Consider the following 18,627-nt stretch of genomic DNA (forward strand, 5'->3'; position numbering starts at 1 on the left):
GCTTCTTCAGCGGTCTCGTAATTGCAGTCAGAGACGTCTGAGAAAGCGAAGTGCGCGCGCGCGATGCAACCCATCTTCGGCCAACACATCTGAGCCGGTGTTCGTGTCGTGCGCAGCCCCCGTGGACCTGGTGCCGTTCAGCCCGCGGCTGGTGGTGCGCTACGGGAGCACGCTGCGGCTGCGCTGCAACGCGTCGGCCGTGCCCCGACCCGAGGTGTCGTGGTGGAAGGACGGCGAGCCGCTGCCGGGCGGCGGCCGCGTGCGCCTGCTGCACGGCCCGCCGCCGGACAGCCTGCCGCTGGCGCAGCTCGAGGTCAGCTTCATGGGGGACGAGGACGAGGCGGTGTACGCCTGCAAGGCGTCGCACCCGGCCTGCGAGCTGAGCGCCACCACCGCCACCAGGGTGTTCGTCAGGAGTGAGTGCTGTCTCTCTATGCGTGCACGCACGCGATCACGCCCTTCCTTTCGCTCTCGCGTCTCCCTATACGGGAGTCTCGCCGATCGCGGCGTTATCTCCTTGCATTTCCCATTGCTCGCTTCTCTGCTTTCGTTATTGGAAACTCGTCATTTTTCAGACGCGGCGTTACGCGTGAATCGCTCGCGTTGCTCGGCCAATCAAAACCAACCGTGCTCTGTTCTAATGTTGACGTATTCGCTGACAGGGCAACGTATACACATAAGGCAGAAATGCAAGAGGTGAACATTTTATTTATTTATTTATTTATTTATTTATTTAGTTATTTATTTATTTATTCGTCTGTATGTTCTTCTGTTTACCTTTCAGCGCTCACCCACGTTGGTTTTGGCACTGATAACGTCTTGCTTTTCTTAAAAAGAGTAATGAAGTACCCAAAAGCATGTCGATTCGAACCCGCCCTTAAAGCGGATGCACAGATTCCTGGAGACACAATGTAAGAAGTGCATCATAGGACATCGAGCACAGCGCTATCCATATACAAGTTAGCGAGTGCATATTCCCTGGCGGGGAAATATACTCTCGCGGATGCTGAAATGTTGACACGGCTGCCCGTCGAGGACGCAGTCCGGGAGGCCGATTCGGAGATGTTTTTCGAAGCAGTTGTGATTAGTTTGCGAACTGACTGCTCCTCCCCTCCCCCCCCCCCTCCCATCTTTGTTATCGCGCATGTTTTCTAGTATTTTATTCCTGAGAGAGAGAGAGAGTAAAACTTTATTAAATGTAAATAAAATAAGGCACGATGGTTGGAGCCCCTATTCCAGGGCCCCACTGGCACGAGCGGCTCGCTGGGCTTGGTCCAGAAGAGCCAACTGGCTCTCCCGACCCTCGTCCGCAAGCCGTGCCTCCCACTGCCTATGCCTCATTAGTGGATGTTCGTGTAATAAGGGACTGTCTATGTGCGGAGGCCTCCTGGGGCACTCCCATGTGATGTGTTGTAGTGTGGGTGTGTCTGTGCACCACGGGCACTCGTCAGTGAACCTCGTGGGGTGTATTCTGTGTAGGTGGTGCAGGTTGGGGTATGTATGTTGGGGTATGGGTTTGTGGTTATTTGAGCGTATATGTATAAAACGCAACGTTTTTTTCAGAAAACCAGAAGACCCAAACGGTTCCTTTGGCTCTCGAGTCATTTACTGCGACAACAGCGTCTTCCCACAGTGAAGACGTCTATCTTGTTTTGTATTGCCTGCTTGTTTCTTCAAATATTTGCGCTCGCCCGTCCACCGCGGAATAGCCAAGAAGTCAGCGGTGGTCGGCTAGGGGACGTAGGGGCGATGCGGTCGAAGAACTGTCTATTAAATTGAATTAAGAATATGAAAAAAAATGGGATATATTCGAAATGATACTGAACTGATAATTATTAAATTATGGGCTTTCACGTGCCAAAACCACTTACTGAATTATGACGCACGCCGCAGTGGGGGACTCCGAAAATTTCGATCACCTGGAATTCTTTAACGTGCACCTAAATCTAAATACACGGGCGTTTACGCACTTCGTCCCCATCTAAATGCGGCCGCCGTGGGGATTTTGATCCTGCGACCTCGTGCTTAGCAGCCCAACACCATAGCCACTAAGCAACCACGGTGGGTGAACTGATAATTATAAGTTTTGTGATATTATATGAAGTGAAGAGTTGTTTAGATAAAGAGTGTGTTCATTTATATTCTCTATGATGTACACAGCTTCCTTTCTGCATGCGGTATAGTAGCGCGCATATTGTAGAACATTCCACTTTGTAAATTATTTCAAAATTAAATAAGATACTTGGCTTGGATCGCGCGGCGGATTGAATCGTTCGACGGATATTTAACGGGCTTAGAAAAGAAATTCGAAGTACAACTCTGCGGAAGATCAGGCGGAAATATAATGTTGGCGAACACACCACGACCGCGAACGAGACATTGCATGCAGTTGTTCGCCCTATCTCCAACGCGCGCTGTCCGGAGTTATCTTTTTTTTTGTGTGTGTGTGAACAAATAAGAAGTATTAAGCAAACAACGTGTCAACCGAGAGTTTGCGCAACGCGCCATACTTACCTTTCCGCTTGCCTCGTACGGCTTGATATCCTCGAGCAACATAATGAGTACAACCGGCTATAGCGACTGGCATTCGGCCAGGCTGTCTGGCTATAGCTCGTAGTATACTTGCACGCCCGGTTTTATGGTGTCCGTGATTGTGCGCCCGGCGTCCCTTCAGGCTTGGAGACGAGGCAACGACGAAAAATAAATCCTTACAGAAGCCATGCCACAAGGTCGTCGCCGTTTACTTCTTCGCTTCGTACATAATTATTTCCATGTTGCCATCTGACCAGGACCTCGCCCATTGACGCCTCTTTCCTCTCCTCTCGTCTCTCGATTATACAGGATTGCAGCCACACACCAAGTTGCAGTTCGCGTCTTGAAGGCGTGTGGCGTCGCGCAATTGAAACGTGGTGCGAACGAAGTTATGTTTCAGCATCTCACAACGAGCAGGAAAAGAAAGATGTGAGCAAAGCTGACGTGTTGCCTGCAGGTTCGTCGCGATGAAATCATAACATTAATAAAATGTTTAAGGAAGTAGGAGTGTGTATACCGTTTGATAGTTTACTAGCTCACTCAGTTTGTGCCGATGACCACGGGCGCCAAGAAAAGCTTTGGCCCTTTGAACAGACAGAGGTGAACATGAGCGCGAAATACAGGTTGGCTAGCGAGAGTAAAGTGTGGCTGGTTATCGTCGCTTAGTGTAGTTGCTTGCTGTGCTAAAACGTCACGACGAAACTTGATCGGTAGATTGCATGTGCTGTCGCCGTGACGGCCGCGCCTCGCAGGAGGGCAACATCAGAGTGAAAAGAAACATCCTTGTCTAATCCGCTCATGTGCACCGCCATCGTATACCTCCATAAAGAGAGGGGGGGGAGGAGATACAGAAAACAGGGGAAACTGACCGCCCTGACTAAATGCAGCAACCTAATCAATACCGGAAAACAAAAGAAAGAGATAAAATAAAAGATCAGAATAATAATGAAATGGCTGTCACTCTTCTGAGGCAGTTACTAAGTAAAAGAAAATCCCTGTACGAGTGAGGCTCGTCGCTTATGTATTTCGGGGGGAAACGCGTGGACGAGTGAGACCCGTCCTCGGCACGAAGAGAGTTAACGCTATGGTTCGTGTTTTTGCTGTGCGAATGCACTGCCCTCAGGATCGGCTGACGCTACAAAGCGCATTAAAGCCGTTGCGGCGACACATGTCACGCACTTGTGTAAGGACGGACCCACCAAGTCACCGCCGTTTATTACGGTGTCTATACAGGATCGGCCCAATTTATTCGCCCAGAAACGTAGTATGGGGAGGAGAGCCAAAGCGAAAGCCTCACTCTAAAAGACGTTAAGAGGAAGCTTTAGCTCGGGCCCAACTCCGACGCGGCCTATTCAAATACATGTAAAACGCAAAAACGTTTTTATGAGATAACCCCTACACCGATTTTGATGAAATTTGTTGCATTTGAAAGAGAAAGTTAAATTCTAGTGACTGTTGGAAGCGGAATTTCGATTTAGGGCTTGAATTTTCTTAACACGATTTTCAAATATTTGACCGTTTTAAAAAAATAGAAGCACGAAGTTTACAAATTCATAGCTCTGCATAAAGAACTGATATCGCGGTTCTGTAAACGGCATCCATTAGATCACTCAAAGCGGACAAATTCAATATGTCATTTTACATCTTACGTGAATTTGTTACGTTGGTTACAACGGTTTTGCAAAAATTGTATTTCCTTATAATTAAATTTTTTTATATTCATGTGTAACATATCAATTTTGTCCGCTTTGGATGTACTACTAGATGCAATTCACAGAATTGCGTTATCATTTTTAGTGGTTGAGTTACAGACTTGTAAACTTGATAGTTTCGTTTTTTGAAAATTTTCGATTTTCGCCAATTTTTAATAAAAAATTGACGACCTAACTCAAAAATTCGAAACCAACTGTCACTAGATTTTAAGTTTTTCTTTTAAATGCAACAAACCTCGTCAAATTTGGTGCAGTGGTTGCCGAAAAAAACGAATTCTCCTTTTACATGTATTTAGATGGGAGCACTCGAGCTAAAGCTTCCTCTTAATGTACGAAGACATGACGTCATCACGAGCGCACTTGTATGTACGCGCACTGTGGACATGGGGCTGCGAACGGAACTCCGGTGCGACGATTGCGACGTCGCCGGTTCCCGCTGTTTGACGTGACGTTTCTGGCAGACTTTCTTGTCGTTTTCAGCCATTAGATGCAACGCTCACGACGCTTTCGACAGCGAGCTGCTTCTGCGTCGGTAATCACAGGCCTGCGTCATCCTTCACTAACGTCGATTCGCAGACTATATACGGAAGAGGCCGCGCATATCGCAAGGCCGTGTATTGTTCGCTTCCTGAGGTGTCACCAGTGTCACGGGGGCGAAGCGATAGCGTCGCGCTTCCGTCTCTTCCATCTACCCTAAGTGCCCTTAGGCTGGGCAGGCGGCATCTTGGTACGCATAAATTTCGGGGAGGGGGGCAAGTGCTAAGTGTGCCTATCGATCTATCTCAGTAAGAAATTATCCAAGCGTGTTTTCACAGCTATCAAACTACTTCGTGAGCAATAAGAAAATAAATGGGACAGCACGCTTCCGGGCGCCTTTCTACAGTCGTGCGCTAGTCTCAAACTGCGCGGGCATACGGTACCAGCAGTAATTAAAGAAGCTCCTAATGATGGGCATCTACTGCTTATCTTGGGAATTCTTGTTCAAGCCCGACAACAAAGAGAGCAGAGGGGGAGGACACGTCGCTGTGCGTCGGTGTGCGGAAGAAGTAAAAAATGCAGCCCTACGAAATGCTTTTTCGTTCATTTTTTTTTTCTCGGTGCCGACGTCAGCAACAGAGAATGAGCCTTATCGCGGGAAGCGGGTTGCACTGGATGGTACACAGCTGCTATACGTACATTTCAGCTGCAAGCGTCACGTGACCATGCCACATTTTGCTGCCAGGCGCATCGTACACGTACTGCCTTGCGTCGTGCCGAGATCGACCGCTCCGTAATACAGACTCCCCTGCTGGGGCAGTATAGAAAAATGCAGCTTTTCCGTGTCTGCGTCCGTGCGAGGGAAAACGTTGTGCAGTCGTCGCAATGAAACGCCCACATAAAAAAAATTAACTAAGCAGTCTATATATATATGTGTGTTCTCGTGATCATGCTGGATCAGGAGTCCAGTTAGATTGTTTGATTTTGTGGCACTGCGCAAACGTAGCCGTCACAGTTATTAACAAAAATCTGATACTGGAGCGAGCCAATCCGAAAAGTGATGGTGAGGGCTACGGGATTTCGAATAGCGGTAATTTCGAACCGAGTAAGCATATTCGCGAAAATAAAAACATCTGCTTTAAATATGATGTGATCAAGTCGGCTATCTGTGATCATGTGCTGCCTCATTAGCCATATTTACTTTTTTCTTCTATTGCCACTTCTTTTTTGTAATGCCTGTATGGCCTTTAGAGTAAATAAATGAAATGAAATATTGAACCAAATATCGCATATTTATTCGCTCCTAAGGACTGATAAACACGCAGAAGCTATACAGCGTAGATAATTCATCTATATCCTTCAGTACACTTAACGTCGCTTGTATCTACGAGTTCACGCACCTGTGCAGCCTGGAAAACAACGACATTGGACCGCAACAAGTGCACTCAGTCACAATGAAATCAGTGAAATGAACCAACAACGCGTCATTCGGTTAGTCATATATGCAACTTTTGCATGAAGAGGGCTTCAAATTATCACCGTGTCCTGCGTTTTCTTTTGTCGTCCCTATACTGTAAGCGGTATTTGTTGCAGTATGGATCGTACCAGCTTGCCCAATTTGCAATCTTGATGAATACGCACCTAACAGCAAAGACACTGTGGTTCGTATTTTGGAATATTTAAATATTCGCACACGCATACTGCACATTGCGTATGGGTAGCGCATATATACGTACATAGGGCATATATGTAGTGCAGTGCAAGTCATTGTGCCGCTACGCCGTGTGTCACCCCAGGTGTGAGCTCCGTCTGGTGCACGTGGGGTTAAACTATGAGACAGCAAACTTGAAAAAAAAAGAATGGGAGAAATTCAGAGGCAGACATATAGAAAGCGACAGGAAGGTAGCTGGTGCCTGTCTTCCTCTCGATTTTTCCTTCTTCTTTAAGTTTACTGGCATTCTCCTAGCATAACCATGTACCAACTAGCCCAACATGTCACTCTTTTGCATATCTGGTCTCTTGTTTCAGGCGCCCGAGTGAGGATATACGAGCCTCGTAGCATACGGCTTGTAGCTTGCATTCTCGAGCGCAGACTGCAGTTGTGAAGCGTACTGCGTACAGTCACAATGTAGCATGATCGCATATCGCGACGTCAAATAATAACCGGACGAATTTCAACCTTCCAATGCCTTTACCCAAATGTCACAAGACGAGGAAAAGGCTTTTTTTTAGCGCGCATGACACTACGGCTGCGCATGACTGCATAGCGTGTGCGAATTGCTTTAATTATGCAGGCCGTTGCTGTTGCTACACAATAAATATATAGCTCCTACCCATGCACTACGGGGGAATAGAAAGAAAAGAATCGGGTGGCCTATTCCTAGTGATTCATTCATTCAAATAGCTTTATTGAGCGCCCTGCGATTTGGTAGGGTGGGCCTGGACCCCGCCTAGGTTTCGACCAAGGGTTGGCGGCTTCCTGGGCTCGCCGCATGGCCGAGAGTGATGATCGGAAATAAATTTGCAAGACTGGTAAAAAGTAAGGGATATGGAAAGGCGAAGTTACGCGTTGTTGTGAAAAGAACAGCAACAGTAAGAATCGATACTTATTACTTGAGAATTACAGAGAGAGGGAGAAAACGGGCGCAAATTTAACACGGCAATCGGCATGACTCAATGAGGAATGCTGCGAACATCCTCGCGGTTAAATAGTCGGGGTTCCAGACGGAACACTAACAGGATCTCTTAGTAGATCCAGGTAAAATCATAGAAGGGAAAGTGCTAACATGTTAATTTTCTTGCCGTAGTGAAACGGTCACAATACATAGGAAGAAGTATTTAATTGTTTGGTGCTCATTATGAAAAGAGCACAGAGTGGGGATGACCGAGCAAGACGTGTGGGGTAGACCAGGCCTTGAGGTCTCTCTCACATAATTTCGTGCATGGAGACCTCAATCCCCCGACTGTTGCACAATTCTACACGCCAGGGAATAACAGGCGCTGGCGATTGGCAAAATGCCGTGAGTATTGGGTCCGATGATTCTTGCACAACTGTACCCGCCCGGACGTCACAGGACGTTGCGGCTGTTCGAGCTTCTCTTCTCCTTTGTGTGTGCATATACCACAGCCGGCACGAGAGAGCGCCCTACATGTGCGGCGCAGCGCTGCTTCCGTGTGCTCGCTCCCCTGAAAACGAATGTGCAATTTCCCGGCGTCGCGAGTTATCCGCCTGCAGTGGCTCTGACTGCAAGCCGAGTGGCGCTTTGTGCTTGCGAAGGAATATTTCAAAACAAAACCCTCAAAAGAGAGAGCGCAAAGAGAGGAAAGGCAGGGAGGCCAACCAAACTAGCGTCTGCTTTGCTAACCTGGAAAAGAGGGAATATAAAGAGGAAACGAGGGAGAGAGAGAAATACTGAGCACTGCGCGCATACAGCACGACGCACAGCAGTATACTACAATTGGTCATTGAGGCCGGTATTCCTCAAAAAACTGCAGTATAGCACGAATAGGTATTTTGTTTTTGTTTTTATTTATGTATTTTATTTATTTATTTATTTATTCTTAATCCAAACAAGTCAAACGTATTAAGTCTACACCGCGAAAACATCAACCTAATGTGCATTGGAATTAAACAAATACATCAACATTGGCAAACAAGTCTGGCATAATAAGCAGCAGCAAACACACACACACACACACACACACAAACACACACACACACACACACACACACACACACACACACAACTGAGTAAATATTGCACAGTGGAAAGGCCTACAACAAAAGTGTTCCTATTTCCCTAAAAAAAGGTTTCCTAAACCGAACACTTTAGCTGGCAACAAATTCCAATCAGCAACACTTCTGGGGAAGAAAGTGTGCTTAAATCTCCTTCGGTGAGTGTAAAGAAAAGAGCTAGTAAGTATCGGTGAAATCGCCTTGTTTTCGTTCTAGCGGCTGGCTTAACACAATTAGGCAAATTAACATTGTTTCAGAAAATGTTGAGCTAGAGTCCGGTCGGCTTAGTGTGGTCTGCAGAGATGTGCGTTAGACGTCGTATTGAGAGCAACTTGTTATGATCGACCTGTCGGGTGTGAGAGACATTCAGGCGTGCGTTCCCATGACAATATTATTTGCCTCGTCCCAGAAAAGGCTGTCCCGTCAAGCCTGGACATCAACCTGTCAAGTATGAGAAGCGTTCAAGCGGGCGCCCCATGTCAGCATAATTGCCCTCTTCTCAGAAACAGCATCACCCCTTTTATTCCCCGAGCTGACACAAAGGGATGGACTAAGAGAAGACAGACCGAAGGGCGGGAGGCCGTCGACGACAGAGCCTGACGAAAGCACTAATGCTTCCACAGGCTCCCCGGGAAGACGTCGACAACCACAAGACCGCAAAGGGAAATTATGGCCGTCTTGGTCCCCGTATGATCAACCTGTCAAGTGTGAGAAGCGTTCAAGCGGCCGTCCCCATGTCGACATAATTGCCCTCTTCTCCGAAACAGCGTCACCCCCTTTTAGTCCCCGAGCTGGCACAAAGGGAAAGACGAAGATAAGAAAATCCGAAGGTCGGGAGCTCGACAGCAGAACGTGACGAAAGCACTAATACTTCCACAGGTTCCCCACGAAGACGTAGACGACCACACGACCGCAAGGGGTTCTTTAAGGCCATCCTGGCCCCCGTGTTAATCAGAACCGCTCGAGTCGAGACTCTGACAAGCATCACATTCATGTACCGATGAAGTGAATACAATCGTTTCTACTTTTTTCCATCATCGCGATGCCCGACTTCGTCGTCTTTTCCTTATTTTTGCGGTGAAGACCCACCTCACCCGGTCGAGATAGCAGCACCAAAGTGCACAACGGGTGTTGGATGGCTTCTTCAGAACCACAGATGTCACACATTGTTGTATCATTGGAGATACATACCCTCAAAAGTGCCTGCTACAAAGCTGGCCTTCCCATCAGCTCGGTGTACACCGTGCACGCATATGGCGCGGTTCGTCCGTGCGCGCAGCATGTTATTCGCCGGTCCGCTTGTAGCAAGTGTATACTACATCTAAGATACATACGAACTGCATTTTGCATCGTGTAAAATAGACAACTGAACTATTTTACTTCCGTGTAAGAAAATGTGCGCCCCTTAATCCACTGAATCACGGATTATTCGGGGCACTTGTATTACGTATAAGTGACTCTTGAAAGATAATAGAAAACATAGCCGCCACACGATCGTCATGAGGTGGCGTGGTCAGCGTTTGATTTAGTTTTCTTTCTTTCTTTCTTTCTCTCTTCTTTCTTTCTTTCTTTCTTTCTTTCTTTCTTTCTTTCTTTCTTTCTTTCTTTCTTTCTTTCTTGTGTTGCAAGGATTTGTGGACTCAGATGTGTCTCAGCGGTATACGTTGATATTGATCAGAGTACCACCGGAACACTGGTCCCCACTTCTGAGATGGGATAAAGGAGATGAGAAAAAATAGAAAGGCACCTTGTGCTAAACCTACAGCCACAAATGCATCGAACTGTGGCGTAAAGCTATACGCAGCTATATAGTGGGTCGATTCTCCGACCTGTTCTGTATTCGCTGCCTAGCAGAGTCGGCCAGAGAATAGAACTGACTATAGAATATACTAGAATATTTAACTTTGACCTAGTGACGTTAGCTAGCCGATAGCGACTCTATTAATGGTAATTTGTGTTGCAGTCACGAGCCTACATGTACGGAAGATTATTTGCAAACGTATACATGCGACTGCAGAGCAAGCAAACCGATAGACTGAGCACCCTCCATAGCTACAAAACAATAAAGATCTATTAAAGATATATTATCTCGAGTAGCTGGCATAGACATTATGAAAAGGGGGTTTGGGTTCCGCAACCGTATTTGAGAGACTATAGCGCATGGTAACAAGCAACACCCACTGATCGTGCACTACTGCTTCATCTATAACAATTGGTTCCAGCAGATACAACTGAGTATGAGTATTGAGTAAGAAATTCTATCACTTACTTCAAATCGGTAATTAATAATAAATTAACTTTGTCAATTAATTTTTTTATAAAAATATCAACATGATAAATATCGCTCGCTTGGCAGTGATAGGTTTTAAGTCCACTAGCGTGACGTCATGGCTCCGAGCTTCCAGCAGCTCCCAGACCTTGAGCTTCGTAAGATTTTAAAGCATTTTCGTATCGATCTGACCACATTTCTTCACAAGCAGCGCCGGAGCTCGTTTTCCATCGCCCTACATCTCAGGGTGTCGTAGGGCATGACGCAGACGCGAACAAAATCATCCGGTTGCACTCCGAGCATACCTGTCGTGGATGACTCGAAACATTGACTGTTCGCGCACACCGCGAGACCGTAATGTCGACGTTCTATGTAATTGTACTCTCTGCGGTGACATCATCTCAACAGCGGCACTCTTCCGTACAATGACAAGCCATGACCTGTACCCAGGCAACCTGCGTTCCTCGATGTTTGTTCATGGCCGCGGAAATTGCTCGTTTCATTCTCGGCACGACGGCGTCACAAGCATGACCGAATGACAACACTAGTACGATACCGTTTACAAGCAATTGCTTGCATAAGGAGTTCACTATCGCTGTATGGTTTCCTGATAACCAACCCACAAAAAAGTCAACATAAAAAGGTCAGAGCAACGTTTCAACTTGGACGTTTGAAAAAACGCATCTCTCTTTTTCTCAAACCAGAGGCCTACAACTGAGGTCTGCTTAACTACACCTATTATCGCATACTTGAGGACTACCACGTTAACCGCAAGTTCACCGCATAACAGCGGCACGAACATCCGGCGGCGCGACCGATCGACTTCTTTCTGTATCTTCGCGCGTTTGAAGTTAAGGCTGACTGTGACACTGCGACCGCACAGTGCTAGAACATCTGGCCCGCGTAAGTGAAAAATCCCGGAAATTGCGTCTAGTGTATACCACCCTATTGTGCGAAATATACTGTTCCGTCAAGTGCATAGACTCGCAGAGCTTTCTTCGTGCTTCTCGATATACTTGGTATACCCCCAGGGCCCGCAATGACGTCCAATGAATATATATTATATCTCTATCTATTGCCACGACATGAATATCGTAAGTATGTGTTGAATACGGCCAGCGGCCGTTTCTCGCATGATCGTTTGGCCGCCTTTTGCACAGTGTTTGCTATAATTAATGTTTTGTTACCAGCAGATGCTGTGTGACAGACGCAACGGGCAGAACGCCCACATAGCAAGCTCAAATAATCACGGGTGCACGCGCGCGCGCGATAATTCGGCACGTCTACTCTGCATTCTGTTGCCTCCCGCCTGCAGGGCATATTGAATTAACTGAAGTTTTCAAGATAAATTGCGTCAGAAAATGCGCAAAGTGCGACGCACGCGTGAGCTGCAGACATGGTATATGATCGGCTTGTAATTTGAACACGAGGGAAAACGTAATTCTGTCACGCAGAAACTGAAAAAAAAAAAGCCAGTGAGAGGCCAACTACACGCTCGCGGAGACCAAAAAAGAGATCCAGACACAATATCCGTGACGTCCGCGATGGGATACCCGAAGTTGGATGACCGGTGGATATTCTACGTATTTGTCTTTAAAACGGTGCACCGATAGCGGGACATGATCTGGATGTCCCGTGGACGAAGCCTTTTCATTGGAATAGTGACGTCGCTGCGCAGCAGTTCGTTGCGGTCCTTCTATAGCCGAGCTGTTGCGACGACGAGGACGTTTAATTTGAGCGGGCGGCCTTGAGGCGATTTCTTGCAAAGTTTTTCTTTTTTTTTTGTATCATCGTGATCCTCAAATCATCTTCCCTCCCCCTTTTGCCATTCCCGATACAGTACACAGAGCAAGTTAATTAGAGCGCACGCGCTCTGGTCGACCGGTATGCCTTTCTCTGGATAAAATTGACACTCTCCACTTGTCGAATGGCGATAAAATGTTTGTACCATACCATAGACAGGGTTCGCGCAAGCGGGATAAATGAACTTGGCAGTATACTGTATGCTTCATACCTTTCACGACGGAGCGCACGAAGCAATGGGCCACGTCAGTGCGAGCCCCACCACTCCGTAGCGCAATTCTGCGAATCAGGTGAACTGTTTCCGCTGATCTCTTGCTGATCTTGATTTACTTCATGCTAGACCCCTACTGTTGAACTTCCAGGCCAAGAACCCACAGCTCTTCAGACTGAGGAGTGAAGGCGTGCAAGAGCGTCGGCTCTTGCACGCCGTCAGCTCTTGCACACTGGTGGCGCACACAGTGACACTCATAGGAGGCTCAGCCAGAACAATTGCCTGCTATGTATACCAGGCTAACCCCACTTGCTGCAACACCACCACCACCACCGCCAGAGCGCAGGGTTTTTTTTTAACCAAGACGCATAAAACGTAGGACACGTATTGAGGTCTGCAAAAAAAAAATTCAAATCGTTAAAAGTACACGTAGACGTCGTCTTCAGCACCCAGATAACTGGCTCAACATAGAAGCAACTCTAGCTAACTGCGAACAGCCACTTATTATTCCAAGAAACTTTACAGCAAGCCTATCCAGTACCGCCCGCATAATACCCGCGCCTCAGATCATACCGCAGGACAGCGGTGCCACGGCAACCAGACGCCTAAACTGAGCGGCGTTGAATAAGTTGTGCACGATTGCGCTATGGAAAATTGGCGGCGGGATTCCGCCGCCAATTTTCCATAGCTTATTCGATCGGGCGGCGCAAGACACGATGTTGGGAAACTTTCAAGGACGCCACCATTTCGCACTCGTAATTCCGACTGCGTGCATGCAGAGAGACACGGACGACGTGAAACAAGCGATAAGCGCCAAATGATGATAACGATGGGTGAATTCTATTTTGAAACTGGGCGGTGGCATGTGCAACTATACACTCCAGGTTATCGGTCCAACTCTCTTCAGTGTTACATTGACTGACCTTGCATCTGAACTTTCTAACCATGCATGCTATAGGCTTCAAAGTAGAGTAACAATCATGGCTAAGTATATTTGCGGCGTCAAGGCCTCCAGCTCTCAACAGAAAAATATTCCGTAATTGCATTCACGCGGAAACTACTGACCGGGTATCCCATAAACGTTAACGGAACAGCAATACCTGCAGTAACACACCACAGATTCCTTGGCGTATAGTAGGCGGGGACTACCTTGGTCATGACACGTCGCCACACTGAAGTCAAAGCTGAGGAAATTCATTCACGTCCTTCGAGTCGTTGCAGGAACAAGATGGAGCCCCTCGGAGTCATCATTTACACTTGTACCAAGCACTCTTCGTAAGGTATAGGGTACAGCATGCCGGCGCTCTCAAGCAAGACTTAGCTGTTTGCCCACGCTGGAGAGCATTCAAGCTCAAGCATTGAGCACATGTATGTTCGGGCCTCCCACGATGCACGCGGAAGCCGATGGACTCCAGATGTCGACACAGAAATCTCGCTACCTGCACTTTGCCAACAAACCGGGAAGAAAGACAGTTTGCGATAGCGACTTCCATCTCAAGCATCACTTACAGCGCTTGTCTTCGTTATTCTTTTGGTCCTTCTGTCTATGTACGCGCTGTAAGGGATGTTTGCAATGGAATACCAACTAGCCCGTACCCAAACCGTTCGTCGGGCATCGCTAACAGTGTTTGTCTTCACCCATCCATCCTTGCCACCTTGACAACTTTCGCCCTTTGCCAGGCACTCATCCCGACTTACTGCATTCGAAGCCGGGAACGGACAGTATACCTACCGAGGTTCTTGTGGCCTTCGGTGGTTTTCTTCCGTCCGCAGGGCATGGAAAAAGAGTTTGTAAAATCCTGCGCTCGGAATGGATAAGACAGGCAATGATTTATCGTCAATCACTCAGTATTCAAGTCAGCGCTTGTCGTCATCGTTCTTTTGGTCTCTCTGTCTATGTACGCGCTGTAAGTGATGCTTGCAATGGAATACCAACTAGCCCGTACCCAAACCCTGCTCCATCTCAAGATTGGCTCATCGGATTCCTCAGGCTGAAGAGCTGCGTGTTCTTGGCCAGGAAGTTCACTAGTCGGGGTCTAGCGTGAAGTAGATCAAGAAGGCCAGCAAGACATCAGCGGAAACAGTTCACCTGATTCGCAGAATTGCACTACAAAGTGGTAGGGCTGGTATATGATGCAGCGTCGCATCATATATCAAGCGCAGTTCTTACGACTGACGGCTCAACAGTGGGACAAACTTGAAGTTATCAACAGAAGTGTCGACAGAAGTTATCAACAGAAGAGAGCAATTACGGCCCTCCCTCGTCTAACAGCTGTACCAACACTACAAAGAGAGGTATTTATTATGAGATAAAAGCTGGGAGGTCGGCCTGAATCAATGTTCTGACCTGCTACTCAGCTACAAGAGCACCCACAGCTACGAACGACGAACTTGGACACCATGGAAGTATACTAACCAATAACAAGACGACAAAGCTCCGCCGAGGGGTTCAACCGATTGCAACAACTGAAGCGGCCGTACCTACGGGAAGCTGTGTTGTATACACGGACGTGGCGGTTATCTCAAAAGTAGCGTTTTCAAGTCCTATACACCCCGAGATTCAAGCCACTCGCCGCTCTGCAACGGACTTTTCAGATCCCTTATTATTTGAGCTGCAGGTGTATGCGTTAAAGATGCATTAATATGCTGAACAAAACTGAACTTATTTCTGAATAGCCGCAGGCTGTCCCGCTCGGAAAGGAATAAAACATGACTGCCGCCGATCACTCATAGCGTCCTCGATCACCCGCACCGGTGCGCACCGGGGCGCCTTGGTGCGCACTTTCATCCTCGATCAACCGCACCGGTGCGCACCGAACATCCTCGATCACCGGAAGCGCACCCTGTTGGAACGGTTCTCGCACCGAGAAAATCGGCGGTGCGCCGGGGTGCAATCCCAGCAAGCACTGCGGGACGCGCGCGCGCACTGCCGACTGCAGAACCGTGGATGCTCTGGCCCGATGGCCCGATAGCTGCGGTTGCAACGGAGTTGACGGAGTTAGCCAGTGGAGATGTCGGCAATGAGAAAGGAAGCGCTGCTAATTGCCGCAATCGATGAGCTTTTTTCAAGTTCTTCTGACAGCGAAGACGGCATGCTTATCGACCTCGTCCAGAAACAATGTGGTGAAAAGCGGCCGAAAGTGGACAGGTTCGTTGAAAGGGTCGTCAGGATTAATTATACGATCCATTTGTGTTTGCTTACAACCAGGTATGTCGGAGCACGCAGTTTGACAAGGCTCGAGCGCTTGCCGCAGATGCTCAGCACCTGCAAACAACAAAATGTGCGCGCGCGCGTGTTCGCGCACGTCTTGCGCGCCAGGGGCAAAGTAGCGCTGCATGCAAGCACCCTGCAATGGGTGCAGTTTTGTCCTCGATGTTGACCCTCCGCAATGCGCCACCACGGCGGTGCAAGGCGCACCATTCTGGTTTCGGGGCAACCCCGGGGCAAGGTGATCGAGGACGCTATCAGGCTCTGGCTACTGGCACCAGCCGGAGAGCATGGGTTTATTTGTGTATAATAAAGCTTTTTGCGTGGCTGTGTAACGTTATCGAGCACTTTCGGCATGTTTACGACATCGCTCTGCCAACTCTTCTTTGCTTAGGATCGTTTTAGCGGCATTCTTAACCTTCCGTTGCACGCCGCCGCGATTTTCGACCAGCCATCGCAACGTAAGTAGGGGAAATCAGGCCAATCGCAGACACCGGCACCACCCCCTTCATCCAGTTATCTATTTTCAGTGCGCTGGTTCTGCGCACACCGAAACTCTCTCCATTTGAGTGTGCGTCTTGTCTCTTGGCAGCCAATCAGAAACGCAAAATCGTTCAATGTAGGCAATATGTTATTCGTTTTGAAAGCAAACAAAAGTGATCTCCTATAAACGAGGAGAGCGTTTGTTTGGGCTGCTTAGACAACGCTGCCGTAAAGCCCCTTCGTAAAATAGCGACACTCTCGTCCTCCGCCTTCACTCCTCTCTTTCACGCCCACTCCTCGACCGTGGCGCCACCTGCACCGCTCGAGCGTAGCAACGGCGCCAACATGCGCTCCTCGCCACTCCGTAGACGCTTCTGGAGCGAAAATGGCGCTGAAGCACGGCGCGAGGGCCCACGTTATGCTATTAGGCCAATAGCGACGCGGCGTTGGCCTCGGCCGGAGCGCTAGGAGGAGGCGGCATTCTTCAAAGCGTGGCGCTACTTTACGAAGTTTAAGGGGTTCTACGCTGCCGGTCTCCGCCCGATGTTTACGTCGGCGCTTACGTAAATTTGACATCAGGAGATTAGAATAAAACCATATTGGAATAGTATTTGCGTTATAGGGTCCCATGCCTCCAGTGCGGTTTAAACTACGACATAGGTCAACATTGGCTGCCGCAGAACTTGTTGCTATCGGGGAGGCACTTCGATTTTTCTCCGAGGGGCCTCCTCGCGCATAGACGATATTCCGCGACTCCAAGCCAGCTCTTAAAACAATTGATTACGTCATCAGACGGGGGCCGCATTATTCAATGGTTATAGAAATTACAGAGCATCTCGACCATGCAAATAGAAATGGCCACAATATGACATTTCAGTGGATAATTTCACTCTGTGGCGTGACAAGGAACGAACAGGCAGACGCTGTCGCAAAAACTGCTTTAAATAATGCTTCTGAAGTACGCCTTTCGTTCTCACGAGCAGACTTAAACGCCGTACTTCGCTGCATAATACGCAACGGTACGTTGAGCACTGAACCCAACCAGATCGATGATAGAAGCGAGTGCATAAATCGGACCCAAAAATGAAATTCCATATGCCACTAAAGCTCACAAGAAGCCAAACAAGCATGGCGCACCGGATTCGCTTTGGTGTCGCATTCACCAAGCGTTATAGACATCTGATCGGCTGCAGTGATACTAGTTCAAACTGCGAATACTCTAAGGTACCACAAATAATTGATCATATATTTTGCGTTTGTCCCGCGTACGCGCAAAAACGACAGCAACTGGTCTCTTCCATTGCAAACGTCGATAAGAGGCCGCTATCAGACGAGTTTCTTTTAGGTCCTGCTCCTCGCCTCTTGGCAGCGCAGCCCTGATAACAAGTGCCGCTATAGCCTTTCTACAAGCCACTCGGCTGGACGCACGGCTTTAGAGATGCCACAACGTTGTGAACATGTATATACACACTTTCTCCTCATATCATCATCATCATCATCATTCATGAGCCATTTTCCCCAGTGTAGAGCAGTAGGTCAAAGCAAGTTATAGCTCAGGCAGACCTCACTGCCTTTATGTAAATAAATTTTGCTCTCTCTGTATAGACATAATCATGCTTAAGTTCATATCCAACTTTAATATAAAATATAAAATAAAATAATATATAAATATGTTTTCATTGCAGCTACCTGTTGTCTGTATAAGCGCATGGTGACAGAATTATGATACTATGTATACCAATTTTTGTTAGACATGATTCTCGGTTATTCTCTACCAATATTTCAAACGTCTCTCGACAAAAGCTCCCGATACAGCTTTCTGCTGCTCGATACGTGCTACATGAAAGGGTTTTTCCAAGCGTGAACGAAGCCCACGAATACGCGCAAAGTGCCACGACCGGCCAGTGGCGCGACAATTTTGCGTGTGTTGGCGGGCTCCTTTCACGCTGGGAAAAACATTTTTATGTAGCACATATCGAGCAATAGAAAGCTGTATCGGGAGTTCTTCATGTTGTTCTACAATTTTCTCATTGACACTTTTCATCTAATTATAATTCTTGAGAAGTTGATTAATTAATTAAGACGAATTATATAATTGGGCGGAATGAAAAACATAATCTGAGTATCTCCAAGCGATGACAAACAATATTACCTTGGTTCTGTCCAGCTACGTGGCATTTGCGTATTTTTAATGTT

General features: G+C 47.6%; 1 protein-coding gene across 2 annotated transcripts in view; it reads left to right on the forward strand.

The window, feature by feature from the left end:
* The window catches only part of LOC135902427 (neuroplastin-like), a 64,394-nt gene that overhangs the window by 25,559 nt on the left and 20,208 nt on the right, over positions 1-18,627 (forward strand). For both annotated transcript variants that reach the window (XM_065432475.2, XM_065432476.2), the window contains one exon: positions 117-416. In XM_065432475.2, coding sequence (XP_065288547.1) covers positions 117-416 — 300 coding nt within the window. The remainder of the gene's footprint in view (positions 1-116; positions 417-18,627) is intronic.

This window comes from Dermacentor albipictus, chromosome 1 (assembly GCF_038994185.2).
Source record: "Dermacentor albipictus isolate Rhodes 1998 colony chromosome 1, USDA_Dalb.pri_finalv2, whole genome shotgun sequence".
Classification (NCBI taxonomy): Eukaryota; Metazoa; Arthropoda; class Arachnida; order Ixodida; family Ixodidae; genus Dermacentor; species Dermacentor albipictus.